The following is a 13,233-nucleotide window of genomic DNA, read 5'->3' as shown; positions in this document are numbered from 1 at the left end:
GAGAAAGTTCCACAACTATCACTGCAGCCTCCACCAGTCAGGCCTTTATGGCAGAGTGGCCCGACGGAAGCCTCTCCTCAGTGCAAGACATATGAATGTCTGCATAGAGTTTGCTAAAAAACACATGAAGGACTCCCAGACTATGAGAAATAAGAAGATTCTCTGGTCTGATGAGCCTTTTTGGTGATAATTCTAAGCGGTATCTGTGGAGAAAACCAGACACTGCTCATCACCTGCCCAATACAATCCCAACAGTGAAACATGGTGGTGGCAGCATCATGCTATGGGGGAGTTTTTCAGCTGCAGGGACAGGACGACTGGTTGCCGTTGAAGGAAACATGAATGCGGCCAAGTGCGGAGATATCCTGGAGGAAAACCTCTTCCAGAGTGCTCTGGACCTCAGACTTGGCCGAAGGTTCACTTTCCAACAAGACAGTGACCCTAAGGGTACCGTCTCACAGTGGCACTTTGGTCACTACGACGGCACGATCCATGACGTTCCAGCGATATAGTTACGATCTCGCAGTGTCTGACACGCTACTCCGATCAGGGACGCCGCTGAGAATCGTACATCGTAGTAGATCGTTTGAAACTTTCTTTCATCGTCTAGTGTCCCGCTGTGGCGGCATGATCGCATGGTGTAACAAAGGTGTGCACGATATTGTATACGATGTGCGCATAGTAACCAACAGCTTCTACATCGCAAACACATCATGAAATTATCGCTCCAGCGTCGTACATTGCGAAGTGTGACCGCAGTCTACGACGCTGGAGCGATAATGGAGCGATGCTGAAGCGTCACGGATCGTGCCGTCGTAGTGACCAAAGTGCCACTGTGAGACGGTACCCTAAGGACACAGCTAAAATAACAAAGGAGCGGCTTGAGAACAACTCTGTGACCATTCCTGACCGGCCCAGCCAGAGCCCTGACCTAAACCCAACGGAGCATCTCTGCACAATTAGCATACTGTAACAGCACACATCAACAATCAAAGATAAGCACACACTATGTACAAGTCACTATTACAGACGTACACAGTATGTTAAATGGTATATCAGTTTGCAAGTCTGTCTTCTTGACCCACCAGAAATAAACACTTAAATCCACAAGCCAATATACACATAACAAGTCAATTCTTCTTGATTTGTAAAAACATAGTCGTCTGGGAAATTAAGATACAATCTGGTTTCTTCACATAAACACTGCCTACATTCTTGATTAAATATAAAATATAAGCAATGTCTTTTCAGAGGCATGGATAGCAAAAGTACATGTGTTTTCACATAGATAGAGAAGTGGACTAAGATATCCCCCCCACCTGGGGCCTCCGAAAGAGAATTATGAATATTGGGGCTTGTATAGATCCAATAGTGATGGGACATACATTTTCAGCTTCAGGACAAATCGAGGAAGAAGATGCATGTTTTTTTCAGAACTGTAACCCCTGCCTATAAGCCACAAATCAATAGTGGTCAGATTGCTGACAACAGCCGTGTAATGTTTGATCTCTGTGTAATGGTAAAATCCTAATAAAAAAATACGGAGACAATTTCGAACTTCTGGAATGAAGATTCACTGAACGTCCCAATCGAAACGCTTTCCTTCACTAAACTGATCTGCATTGTAAGTTCTTTTATTAATCCTGTCATATTTTATCTACTGTATATTCTGTATTGTTTTGTCCCCTTTGTAAAACCTTTTGCATATTGCTTATAAACATTGCCTGTCATTTTGGATTAAATATAAAATTTAATAGTTTAATTCCTTTTTGTTTTGTAACCTGCACCTTGAAACCATATGTAACTAGAACCAGGCCTCTAGTCAGCATGTATGAAACACGACGTGGTGGCAGAGAGTAGTCAGGGATTATCGTGGAGCTAGACGTGACCATACTGTGGGAATCGGAGGTATATGTACCATACGCTCATTAGTGGTGACAGCCTTCGGCCTCCTCCGTTAAAGGGAACCTGTCACCCCCAAAATGGAAGATGAGCTAAGCCCACCGTCATCAGGGGCTTATCTCCAGCATTCTGTAATGCATTCTGTAACGCTGTAGATAAGCCCCCGATGTATCCTGAAAGAGGAGAAAAAGAGGTTAGATTATACTCCCCCAGGGGCGGTCCGATGGGCGTCGCGGTCCGGTCTGGGACCTCTCATCTTCATACGATGTCGTCGTCTTCTTGTCTTCACGCTGCGGCTCCGGCACAGGCGTACTGATCTGTCCTGTTGAGGGCAGAGAAAAGTACTGCAGTGCGCAGGCGCCGGGAAAGGTCAGAGAGGCCCAGCACCTGCGCACTGCAGTACTTTGCTCTGCCCTCAACAGGACAGATAAAGTACGCCTGCGCCGGAGCCGCGGCGTGAAGACAAGAAGAGGACGTTATCGTCAGAAGATAGGAGGTGCCGGACCGCAACGCCCATCGGACCGACGCACAGCGGGACCGCCCCTGGGTGAATATAATCTAACCTTTATTTCTCATCTTTCAGGATACATCCAGAATGCTGTAGATAAGCCCCTGATGCCGGTGGGCTTAGCTCATCTTCAATTTTCGGGGTGACAGGTTCCCTTTAATTGTCGGTCACTTGTCCAGGCGATAGGGGGCAGCAGAGAGATGTGCACTACAAAGCTGCGTGACCTCCCAGGCTGCGATCTTTGACAGTGCACTTCAACTGTGAGAAACAGAATCTAAAAATACTGCAATTCCACCCGCGGCTACTCCGGGCACACGTCAGCTACTCAAAACAGCTGCCATGTACTGGGAAAGATGTGGGTTCACCGCTGGAGCCCACATCAAAGGGAAGGAGTCCGACATCGGCGTACTATTACTCCCAATGTCAGAAAGGGGTTAAGAAGCCTCCTACTCTGCATTCATTAAGTGTATTAATTGCACCTGTTTGACCTCGTAACCTGTATAAAAGAAACCTGTCCACACACGCAATCACACTCCAACCTCTCTACCATGGCCAAGACCAAAGAGTTGTCTATGGACACCAGGGACAGAATTGTAGACCTGCACAAGGCTGGGATGGGCTACAGGACAATAGGCAAGCAGCTTGGTGAGCAGGCAAAAACTGTTGGCTCAGTTATTAGGAAATGGAAGAAACACAAGCTGACTGTCAATCTTCCTCGGTCTGGGGCTCCATGCAAGATCTCGCCTCGTGGGATAAAGATGATTCTGAGAAAGGTCAGGAATCAGCCCAGAGCTACATGGTAGGTCCTGGTCAATGTCCTGAAGAGAGCTGGGACCACAGTCTGAACCATTACTGTTAGTAACACCCTACAACGTCATGGATTAATATCCTGCAGGGCACACAAGGTCCCCCTGCTGACACCAGCACATGTCCAGGCCCATCTGAAGTTCACCATTCACATCTGGATGAACCAGAGGAGGCATGGGAGAAGATCATGGGGTCCGATGAGACCAAAATAGAGCTTTTGGTATCAACTCCACTCGCCATGTTGGGAGGAAGAAGGATGAGTACGACCCCCAAGAACGCCATCCCAACCGTGAAGCATGGTGGGGGAAACCTCACACTCTGGGGTGCTTTTCTACAAAAGGGAAAAAAGGACTACATTGTATTGAAGGGAGGATGGATGAGGTCATATATCACAAGATTTCAGACAACAACCTCCTTCCCTCAGTAAGGGCATTGAAGATGGGTCGTGGCTGAGTCTTCCAGAATGACAATGATCCGAAACGCACAGCCAGGGCATCTAAGGAGTGTCTCTGTAAGAAGCATTTCAAGATTCTGGAGTGGCCTAGCCAATCTCTAGACCTGAACCCAATGGGAAATCTTTGGAGGAAGTTGAAATTCAGTGTTGCCCAGAGACAGCGCGGAAACGTGAAAGATCTGGAGAAGATCTGAATGGAGTAGTAGGCCAAAATCCCTGCTGCAGTGTGTGCGAACTGATGAAGAACCACAGGAAACGTCTGACCTCTGTAACTGGAAACAAAGGTTTCTGGACTAAATATTAAGTTCTGTTTTTCTATTGTATCAAATACTTCATGCAATCAAATGATAACACTGGTCTACAAAAGAAAAAAAATTCTGGCATGGACTTTAAGAACAGTTTTAGACTAATTTGAGGGCGCTGAATTCAAATCTGATCTTATAATTTCTCTATCACATCACGTTTTTGCGCTATAGGTATGTAGCCCGTTTTCAAGAATTCCATGATAAATATAAGTAGTGTATGAAAAGTGCCGGTTTATACGGTTCACTAAGGTAAATTTAGTTTTCATTGAGTTTCCCAATAAATGTGAGAATATCTTTGTTTTCTTTGAACATGCATAATTCCCATTTGTTATGATAACGCCCTTGTTTTCTGTGCTACTGGGACAGTAGAGCTACAGCAGAGCATTGGGTGACAACTGAATGTCCTCAGCGACAGAGAATGTCATCCATGATCCTCTAGTGGATAGGAAGGACATTGTCTTTCCTCCCGTACACATAAATCCTGGATTGATGAAGCAGTTCGTCAGAGCTCTCAATCACAGTGGAGAATGCTTTAACTACCGTATACATGTTCAACTTTTCCTGGTCTTAGTGAAGAGAAGAAAAAGGCTGGAATATTGGATGGACCTCAAATAAGAACACTTATGAGAGACCCAAATGTTATCACATCAATGAATGAGGCAGGAGAAAGAGCTTGGAGGCATTGTGTAATGTGGAGCAGAATGTTCTAGGGAATAAGAAAGCCGACAACTATGAAGAGATTGTGGAAGAGAAGATCTACTAACGAGTCTGCGGAATCTGGGATGGAGAATGAGGATCAAGATTCACTATTTACAGAGAACATTGGGGATGTGAGCGAGGAACAAGGGGAGCGTTTTCATCAGGACATTAAAACAATGGAGGAACGGTATCAAGGCCGATGGGACTCACATATGATGGCGACTATTGCTGGAGCTTGATGAGAGACAACCCAGAAGCCGAACATCACAGATCAGCCGAGAAAAGAAAGCTCACATAACGGCCATTTGTCATTCATCTGTGTGCCATATATATGTGTTTATATTCTGTAGTTTAATTCTGTAAGTATATGTGATTTGCTGCACACAGACTTTGTAATCTTTGTTATTCCTTGATTAAAAATATACAAAATGTAGTACCGAAAATCATGTGTTTTTATCATGAAACATTAGGAGTACTTTTCATGAAAAATTGAAAATATCTCGAAATCCTGATGTGATAGCCAAAAACGGAGATCATATTTGTAATCGGCAGCCAAAATTGACTGAAAATATGTTTTAAAACCTTTTGCCAGAAAAATTGCGTTGACCGGTGTTATTAATGATGTAACAGTCCTACAATGTGATTTTCATGTTTAGATTGTGTCTCACACAGGTGAAGTGCACCTCCGATAAATTACAGCCTTCTCCATTCTTTGTAGGTAGAAAAACTGCAAAATCGGCAGCGGATCAAATACTTATTTTTTCCACTGTATACAGTGTGTTGAAATCGGAGGTGTTTACACCATACGCTCCCTGTGAGCCCCCAATATCCGTCCTAGCAGTGGGAGCCGCCGCGGCCTCGTCCATCGCTGCTCAGCCAGCTGTGTAATTGTCCTGACGTTGGAGGCGGTGGAGTTGTCTCCCTGACCCTCGCGTCACAGCGGTGGGATCTATGTGACCACCCCCTGTCCCCAAGCATTCACAATAATGAAAGGAACTCGCTGCCACCACCAATCGTTTATACAGGAAGATTGGACCCCGTTACAGGTAGTGTATGGCTTCAGGGTGCGGTTTACAAGGCAAGAGGAACAGAGCTATTAAATTTTATATATTTAATCTGAAAAGTTGTCAGAACTATACAGTGTGCGGGGTTGACACGCTTAGGCCAGGTTCACATGTGTTAACGGGCTGCTGTTAGCGTAAGTGCCGATGTGTCATCGTGGTAGCGCAGGTAGAGGTAGCAGATGCTCTATCTGCGCTAGCAGTGACTGACCCGGAAACGCTGCAGCCCGCGTCCCAGGGTCCGTCACTCAATGACGGCACATCACTAGCACACACCCATTGTGGGCGTGCGCTAGCGATGCGTCCGACACTGGACTAAATGGCGGCGTTAAAGGACTGCGTTACACCGCATTATGCCGCTGTGTAATGTAGTCCGTCTAACGGACGCCAGTAACGCAATGTGAACCCGGCCTTAGCGGCTCTTCCAGGTAGACACAGAAACACTTGGATAGTGAAATACCTGCTGGTTTATTATTATTAAGTCAGCATAGACCAAGGTAGGGTCCAGAAAAACAAAAGCAGAGGAAAAACACAACAAAGTGCAACAGAGTCCTTGCTCTGCAGGCTCCACCTGCAGACACCTAGCAATGTCCTCTACTCCTCCTGGAGCCTCGTGGGAGTGTTCCCTCTCCCAACACACACACAGACTGTCTCTCATATCCAGGTATTTAACCAGGACCTTGTGATGATCACATGATCGTGACATCACCGCAGGTCCTGCTAGTATACCTGCTGGTGTTGGCTCTGCAAAGGGGATACGGTGAGCACCCTCCCACCCACTCTATGGGTGCTCACATAAAACCAGCTTTAAGATTAACCCTCTCAGCACTTAGTGTGCCGGAGGCAAAAATAATCTGGTTCTACATCACTGACTGTCGTATACGCAGTGACACGTATCTCCCTTCATACGCTGTGCCAGTGACCCCATCACAACAGTTACATAAAATATTAAGGATAACAGAAGGAATGAACTAATCCTGTGTCTTGGAACTGGTGCAGATCATTGTGGAGGGAAGCAAGACTTTTTCTGTAGGGAAACGGTACAGAGCCTCAGCGAACTGTGTCATCCAGCAACTTTTTTGTTATAAAAACCATGCCCACAAGGGGGCTGGTCATATGATGTCTTGGGTCGGAAAACTTAAGAAGTCTCCAACTTTGATGATATCTTTTGCCACTGGAGATCCCGGGGAGAGATTATTAATGCCATATTTCCTATTATGATAGAAGCATGGCATATATGTTGTCATCCATCTGTCAGGTCTTAATTTGGGACTGATGCGGCGACCACCCAGTGATGTAAGGCAATGCGTTACGTTCACCACCTCATCACGACGCCGGAACTATGTCTGCCGTAACTGTAGGAGCCTTGCTGGTCATAAAATCTCCAATATTCATTATTGGGAAAGGGACACAGGAGCTCACAGGGATCTGTTTGTAGTATTGTGACATGTGGAGGAAAGGGCTAAAAAAATCTGTCGCCTCCCACATTCTTCCGGAAGCTGTGCCTGAAATTTGTGTCTGCGATCCATCAGATAACCCACTTTAATTGTCTGTTTGCAGTAGGAAGGTCCCAGATGCACTGGGGTCACGTGGAGTTGGGGTCCCAGCTGCATTGGGGTCACGTGGAGTTGGGGTCCCAGCTGCATTGGGGTCACGTGGAATTGGGGGTCTCAGCTGCATTGTGGTCATGTGGAGCTACATAGTTATTAAGGTTGAAGGAAGACTATAAGTCCATCTAGTTCACCCCATAGCCTAACCTAACATGCCCTAACATGTTGATCCAGAGGAAGGCAAAAAAAACCATGTGGCAAAGAGTAAGCTCCACATTGGGGAAAAAAATTCCCTCCCGACTCCGCATACGGTAATCAGACTAGTTCCCTGGATCAACGCCCTATCAGGGAATCTAGTATATATAACCTGTAACATTATACTTTTCAAGAAAGGCATCCAGTCCCCTCTTAAATTTTAGTAATGAATCACTCATTACAACATCATACGGCAGAGAGTTCCATAGTCTTACTGCTCTTACAGTAAAGAATCCGCGTCTGTTATTATGCCTAAACCTTCTTTCCTCCAAACTCAGAGGATGCCCCCTTGTCCCTGTCTCAGGTCTATGATTAAAAAGATCATCAGAAAGGTCTTTGTACTGTCCCCTCATATATTTATACATTAACATAAGATCACCCCTTAGTCTTCGTTTTTCCAAACTAAATAGCCCCCAGTGTAATAACCTATCTTGGTATTGCAGACCCCCCAGTCCTCTAATAACCTTGGTCGCTCTTCTCTGCACCCGCTCTAGTTCAGCTATGTCTTTCTTATACACCGGAGACCAGAACTGTGCACAGTATTCTAAGTGTGGTCGAACTAGTGACTTGTATAGAGGTAAAATTATATTCTCCTCATGAGCATCTATGCCTCTTTTAATGCATCCCATTATTTTATTTGCCTTTGTAGCAGCTGCCTGACACTGGCCCCTGAACATGAGTTTGTCATCCACCCATACACCCAGGTCTTTTTCATTGACGGTTTTGCCCAGAGTTTTAGAATTAAGCACATAATTATACATCTTATTACTTCTCCCCAAGTGCATGACCTTACATTTATCCCCATTAAAGCTCATTTGCCATTTATCCGCCCAAGCTTCTAGTTAACATAAATCATCCTGTAATATAAACTTGTCCTCCTCTGTATTAATTACCCTGCAGAGTTTAGTGTCATCTGCAAATATTGAAATTCTGCTCTGAATGCCCCCTACAAGGTCATTAATAAATATGTGAAAAACTCATCATCTTTCCTCCATCCCATAAATCTTCCTTACTTGACCTATCTATCGCAGTCAATGACATCATGCTTTCCCCTGTACCCGAAGTCCGCTGCCTCGGAGTAACCTTCGACTCTGCCCTGTCCTTCAAACCACACATCCAAGCTCTTTCCACCTCCTGTCGCCTCCAGCTCAAAAATATCTCCAGGATCCGTCCTTTCCTCAACCCCCAATCTACTAAAATGCTTGTGCACGCCCTCATCATTTCCCGCCTTGACTACTGCAACATCCTTTTCTGTGGCCTCCCTGCTAACACCCTTGCACCTCTCCAGTCCATCCTTAACTCTGCTGCCCGACTAATCCATCTCTCTCCTCGCTACTCCTCCGGTTCCCCCCTCTGCAAATCCCTTCACTGGCTCCCATTCCCTCAGCGTATCCAGTTCAAATTGCTAATACTGACCTACAAAGCCATCCACAACCTGTCTCCTCCATATATCTCTGAACTAATCTCTCGATATCTTCCCTCACGTGATCTCCGGTCCTCCCAAGACCTCCTTCTCTCCTCCACACTTATCCGCTCCTCATCCAACCGCCTCCAAGACTTCGCCCGAATATCCCCCATCCTCTGGAACTCTCTGCCCCAACACGTCCGACTATCAACCACAGTCGGATCCTTCAGACGGAACCTGAAAACTCATCTCTTCAGGAAAGCCTACAGCCTGCACTGACCCCGCTGCTGCCTCATCACTATCGAAACTACCGCCTCACCAACACCGGAGCTACCGCCTCACCAACACCGGAGCTACCGCCTCACCAACACCGGAGCTACCGCCTGACCAACACCGGAGCTACCGCCTCACCAACAGCGGAGCTACCGCCTCACCAACACCGGAGCTACCGCCTCACCAACATCGGAGCTACCGCCTCACCAACACCGGAGCTCCTGCAACCCTCAACCTACCCATAATCCTGTAGAATGTAATCCCGCAAGGGCAGGGTCCTCGCCCCTCTGTATCAGTCCGTCATTGTTAGTTTGTTTACTGTATGTGATATTTGTAACTTGTATGTAACCCCTTCTCATGTACAGCACCATGGAATCAATGGTGCTATATAAATAAATAATAATAATAATAAAAAGAAGAGGGCCCAATACTGACCCCTGTGGTACCCCACTGCTAACCGCTACCCAGTCCGAGTGTGCTCCATTAATAACCACCCTTTGTTTCCTATCCCTGAGCCAGCTCTCAACCCACTTGCACATATTTTCCCCTATCCCCATTATTCTCATTTTATGTATCAACCTTTTGTGTGGCACCGTATCAAAAGCTTTTGAAAAGTCCATATACACTACATCCACTGGGTTCCCTTGGTCCAATCCGGAACTTACCTCTTCATAGAAGCTGATCAGATTAGTCTGACATGAACGGTCCCTAGTAAACCCGTGCTGATACTGGGTCATGAGTCAACAGAACTCACAACATTATTCCTCTTCAGATACTCCAGTATAGCGTCCCTTAGAATGCCCTCCAGGATTTTACCCACAGTACCCGAGTTCAGTTTTTGTCCCCTTAGTTGAGTTGGGGGTCCCAGCTGCACTGTGGTCATGTGGAGTTGTGGTCCCAGCTGCATTGAGAACATGTGGAGTTGGGGGTCACGTGGATTGTCCTAGATTACTAGCCTTCCTTCCATGTTCACTGAGAGCTATGAGATGGCTTTTTAGATTTTCCAGTTACATCTATAGCATGGTATATGTGTGGGCTAATGTTGGGCTCGGCTGCTCCTCATTTCTCTCCACTGACCGTTGTCTTTCAGGACAAAATCCGCACCACCTTCCAGAATCTGATGGTCGTCGATCATCCCAACGTGGTGAAGTTCCACAAATACTGGTTGGATGTGAAGGAGACATCCGCACGGGTGAGGGGCACTGACTGTGGGGGGCGTCCTACATGTGTGGGGTTACTGATAATAGAGGAGCGACTGATTTATATATAAAGTGTGGATTACCTCGAGCACTGGTCTGGGCCTGACGCAGGGTCCTGTATGGCGGCCAGTGGACTGCTGACGACCCTGTGTGATCGGTCTGGGGATTGGTATGGGGCTGCATGTGATGGGACTGGTGCGGGGTTCAGTATGTGATGGCTCTGGGACTGGTATGGGACCTTTTGTGATAGGACTGGTGCGGGGTCCCTTGTGTTTGTCTGGGGACTGTTGTGAGGGCCCATCTGATGAATTTGTGTGGGTTTGCCTGGGATTGGACCTGGGAGTGGTGCCAGGATCCCATGGTATAGTCTGGGGACTGGTGTAAGGTTACCTATGAATTTTCCAGGGGCTGATGCAGGGTCTTGTGTGATGGGGCAGGGTCCTGCATGTTGGACCGTGGACTGGCGCGGGGTCCTGTGTGTCGTGGCGGGGACTGGTGCGGGGTCCTGTGTGTTAGGACTGGAACGGGGGCCTGTGTGTCGGGTCGAGAACTGGTCTGGGGTCCTGTGTCATCTGGGGACGGGTGCGGGTGGTCCTGTGTCATCTGGGGACGGGTGCGGGTGGTCCTGTGTCATCTGGGGATGGGTGCGGGTGGTCCGTTTCATCTGAGAACTGGCGCGGGGGTCCCATGTCATTTTGGAACTGGTGCAGGTGTCCCGTGTGTCGGCTTAGGGTCTTCTCCAGCTTCTCTTTGCTCCAATGACCCCTTGTTGTTGTTGCTGGGCAGGTGGTCTTCATTACAGAATACGTCTCCTCGGGAAGCCTCAGACAGTTCCTGAAGAAGACAAAGAAAAATCGTAAGACGATGAATGCCAGGGTAAGAATCCCCGCGCTCCGTCATGTTGTGTCCTCTACACCCTCCTAACTCTGCATTGTGTCACAGGCCTGGAAGAGGTGGAGCACACAGATCCTGTCAGCGCTGAGGTGAGACCCACAGGATGTATGTACATATAGGAAGGTATAGCGCAGAGTATAGTGGAGGCCGAGGGCAGGGCGGTATGTATGGAGGAGGCTGGGAAGGGTGTGGTATGTATGGAGGAGGCTGGGGACAGTGTGGTATGTATGGAGGAGGCTGGGAAGGGTGTGGTATGTATGGAGGAGGCTGGGGACAGTGTGGTATGTATGGAGGAGGCTGGGGACAGTGTGGTATGTATGGAGGAGGCCGGGGACGGTGTGGTATGTATGGAGGAGGCTGGGGACGGTGCGGTATGTATGGAGGAGGCTGGGGACAGTGTGGTATGTATGGAGGAGGCCGGGGACGGTGTGGTATGTATGGAGGAGGCTGGGGACGGTGCGGTATGTATGGAGGAGGCTGGGGACGGTGCGGTATGTATGGAGGAGGCTGGGGACAGTGTGGTATGTATGGAGGAGGCCGAGGGCAGGGCGGTATGTATGGAGGAGGCCGAGGGCAGGGCGGTATGTATGGAGGAGGCTGGGAAGGGTGTGGTATGTATGGAGGAGGTTGGGGACAGTGTGGTATGTATGGAGGAGGCTGGGGACGGTGCGGTATGTATGGAGGAGGCTGGGGACAGTGTGGTATGTATGGAGGAGGCTGGGGACAGTGTGGTATGTATGGAGGAGGCTGGGGACAGTGTGGTATGTATGGAGGAGGCTGGGGACGGTGCGGTATGTATGGAGGAGGCTGGGGACAGTGTGGTATGTATGGAGGAGGCTGGGGACGGTGCGGTATGTATGGAGGAGGCTGGGGACGGTGTGGTATGTATGGAGGAGGCTGGGGACAGTGTGGTATGTATGGAGGAGGCTGGGAAGGGTGTGGTATGTATGGAGGAGGCTGGGGACGGTGTGGTATGTATGGAGGAGGCTGGGGACAGTGTGGTATGTATGGAGGAGGCTGGGAAGGGTGTGGTATGTATGGAGGAGGCCGGGGACGGTGCGGTATGTATGGAGGAGGCCGGGGACGGTGTGGTATGTATGGAGGAGGCCGGGGACGGTGCGGTATGTATGGAGGAGGCTGGGGACGGTGCGGTATGTATGGAGGAGGCTGGGGACGGTGCGGTATGTATGGAGGAGGCCGGGGACGGTGTGGTATGTATGGAGGAGGCTGGGGACAGTGTGGTATGTATGGAGGAGGCTGGGAAGGGTGTGGTATGTATGGAGGAGGCTGGGGACGGTGCGGTATGTATGGAGGAGGCTGGGGACAGTGTGGTATGTATGGAGGAGGCTGGGAAGGGTGTGGTATGTATGGAGGAGGCTGGGGACGGTGCGGTATGTATGGAGGAGGCTGGGGACAGTGTGGTATGTATGGAGGAGGCTGGGAAGGGTGTGGTATATATGGAGGAGGCTGGGGACGGTGCGGTATGTATGGAGGAGGCTGGGGACAGTGTGGTATGTATGGAGGAGGCTGGGAAGGGTGTGGTATGTATGGAGGAGGCTGGGGACAGTGTGGTATGTATGGAGGAGGCTGGGAAGGGTGGTATGTATGGAGGAGGCTGGGGACGGTGCGGTATGTATGGAGGAGGCTGGGGACAGTGTGGTATGTATGGAGGAGGCTGGGAAGGGTGTGGTATGTATGGAGGAGGCTGGGGACGGTGCGGTATGTATGGAGGAGGCTGGGGACAGTGTGGTATGTATGGAGGAGGCTGGGAAGGGTGTGGTATGTATGGAGGAGGCTGGGGACAGTGTGGTATGTATGGAGGAGGCCGGGGACGGTGTGGTATGTATGGAGGAGGCCGGGGACGGTGTGGTATGTATGGAGGAGGCCGGGGACGGTGCGGTATGTATGGAGGAGGCTGGGG

The 13,233-nt window shown here is 48.8% G+C and overlaps 1 protein-coding gene across 4 annotated transcripts in view; it reads left to right on the top strand.

Annotated features, from left to right (window-relative positions):
* Window positions 1-13,233, top strand: part of NRBP2 (nuclear receptor binding protein 2) — a 226,668-nt gene that overhangs the window by 122,766 nt on the left and 90,669 nt on the right. For all 4 annotated transcript variants that reach the window (XR_011314155.1, XM_069732161.1, XM_069732164.1 and 1 more), the window contains exons 4-6: window positions 10,310-10,411; window positions 11,205-11,294; window positions 11,361-11,401. Coding sequence is in view for 3 of the 4 variants with exons in the window: in XM_069732161.1 (XP_069588262.1) it covers window positions 10,310-10,411; window positions 11,205-11,294; window positions 11,361-11,401 (233 nt within the window). In the remaining variant the exon portion in view is untranslated. The remainder of the gene's footprint in view (window positions 1-10,309; window positions 10,412-11,204; window positions 11,295-11,360; window positions 11,402-13,233) is intronic.

The sequence above is a fragment of the Ranitomeya imitator genome, chromosome 6 (assembly GCF_032444005.1).
Source record: "Ranitomeya imitator isolate aRanImi1 chromosome 6, aRanImi1.pri, whole genome shotgun sequence".
Classification (NCBI taxonomy): domain Eukaryota; kingdom Metazoa; phylum Chordata; class Amphibia; order Anura; family Dendrobatidae; genus Ranitomeya; species Ranitomeya imitator.
The sequence above is the reverse complement of the archived record's forward strand: the minus strand, read 5'-3'. Positions and strand labels throughout refer to the sequence as shown.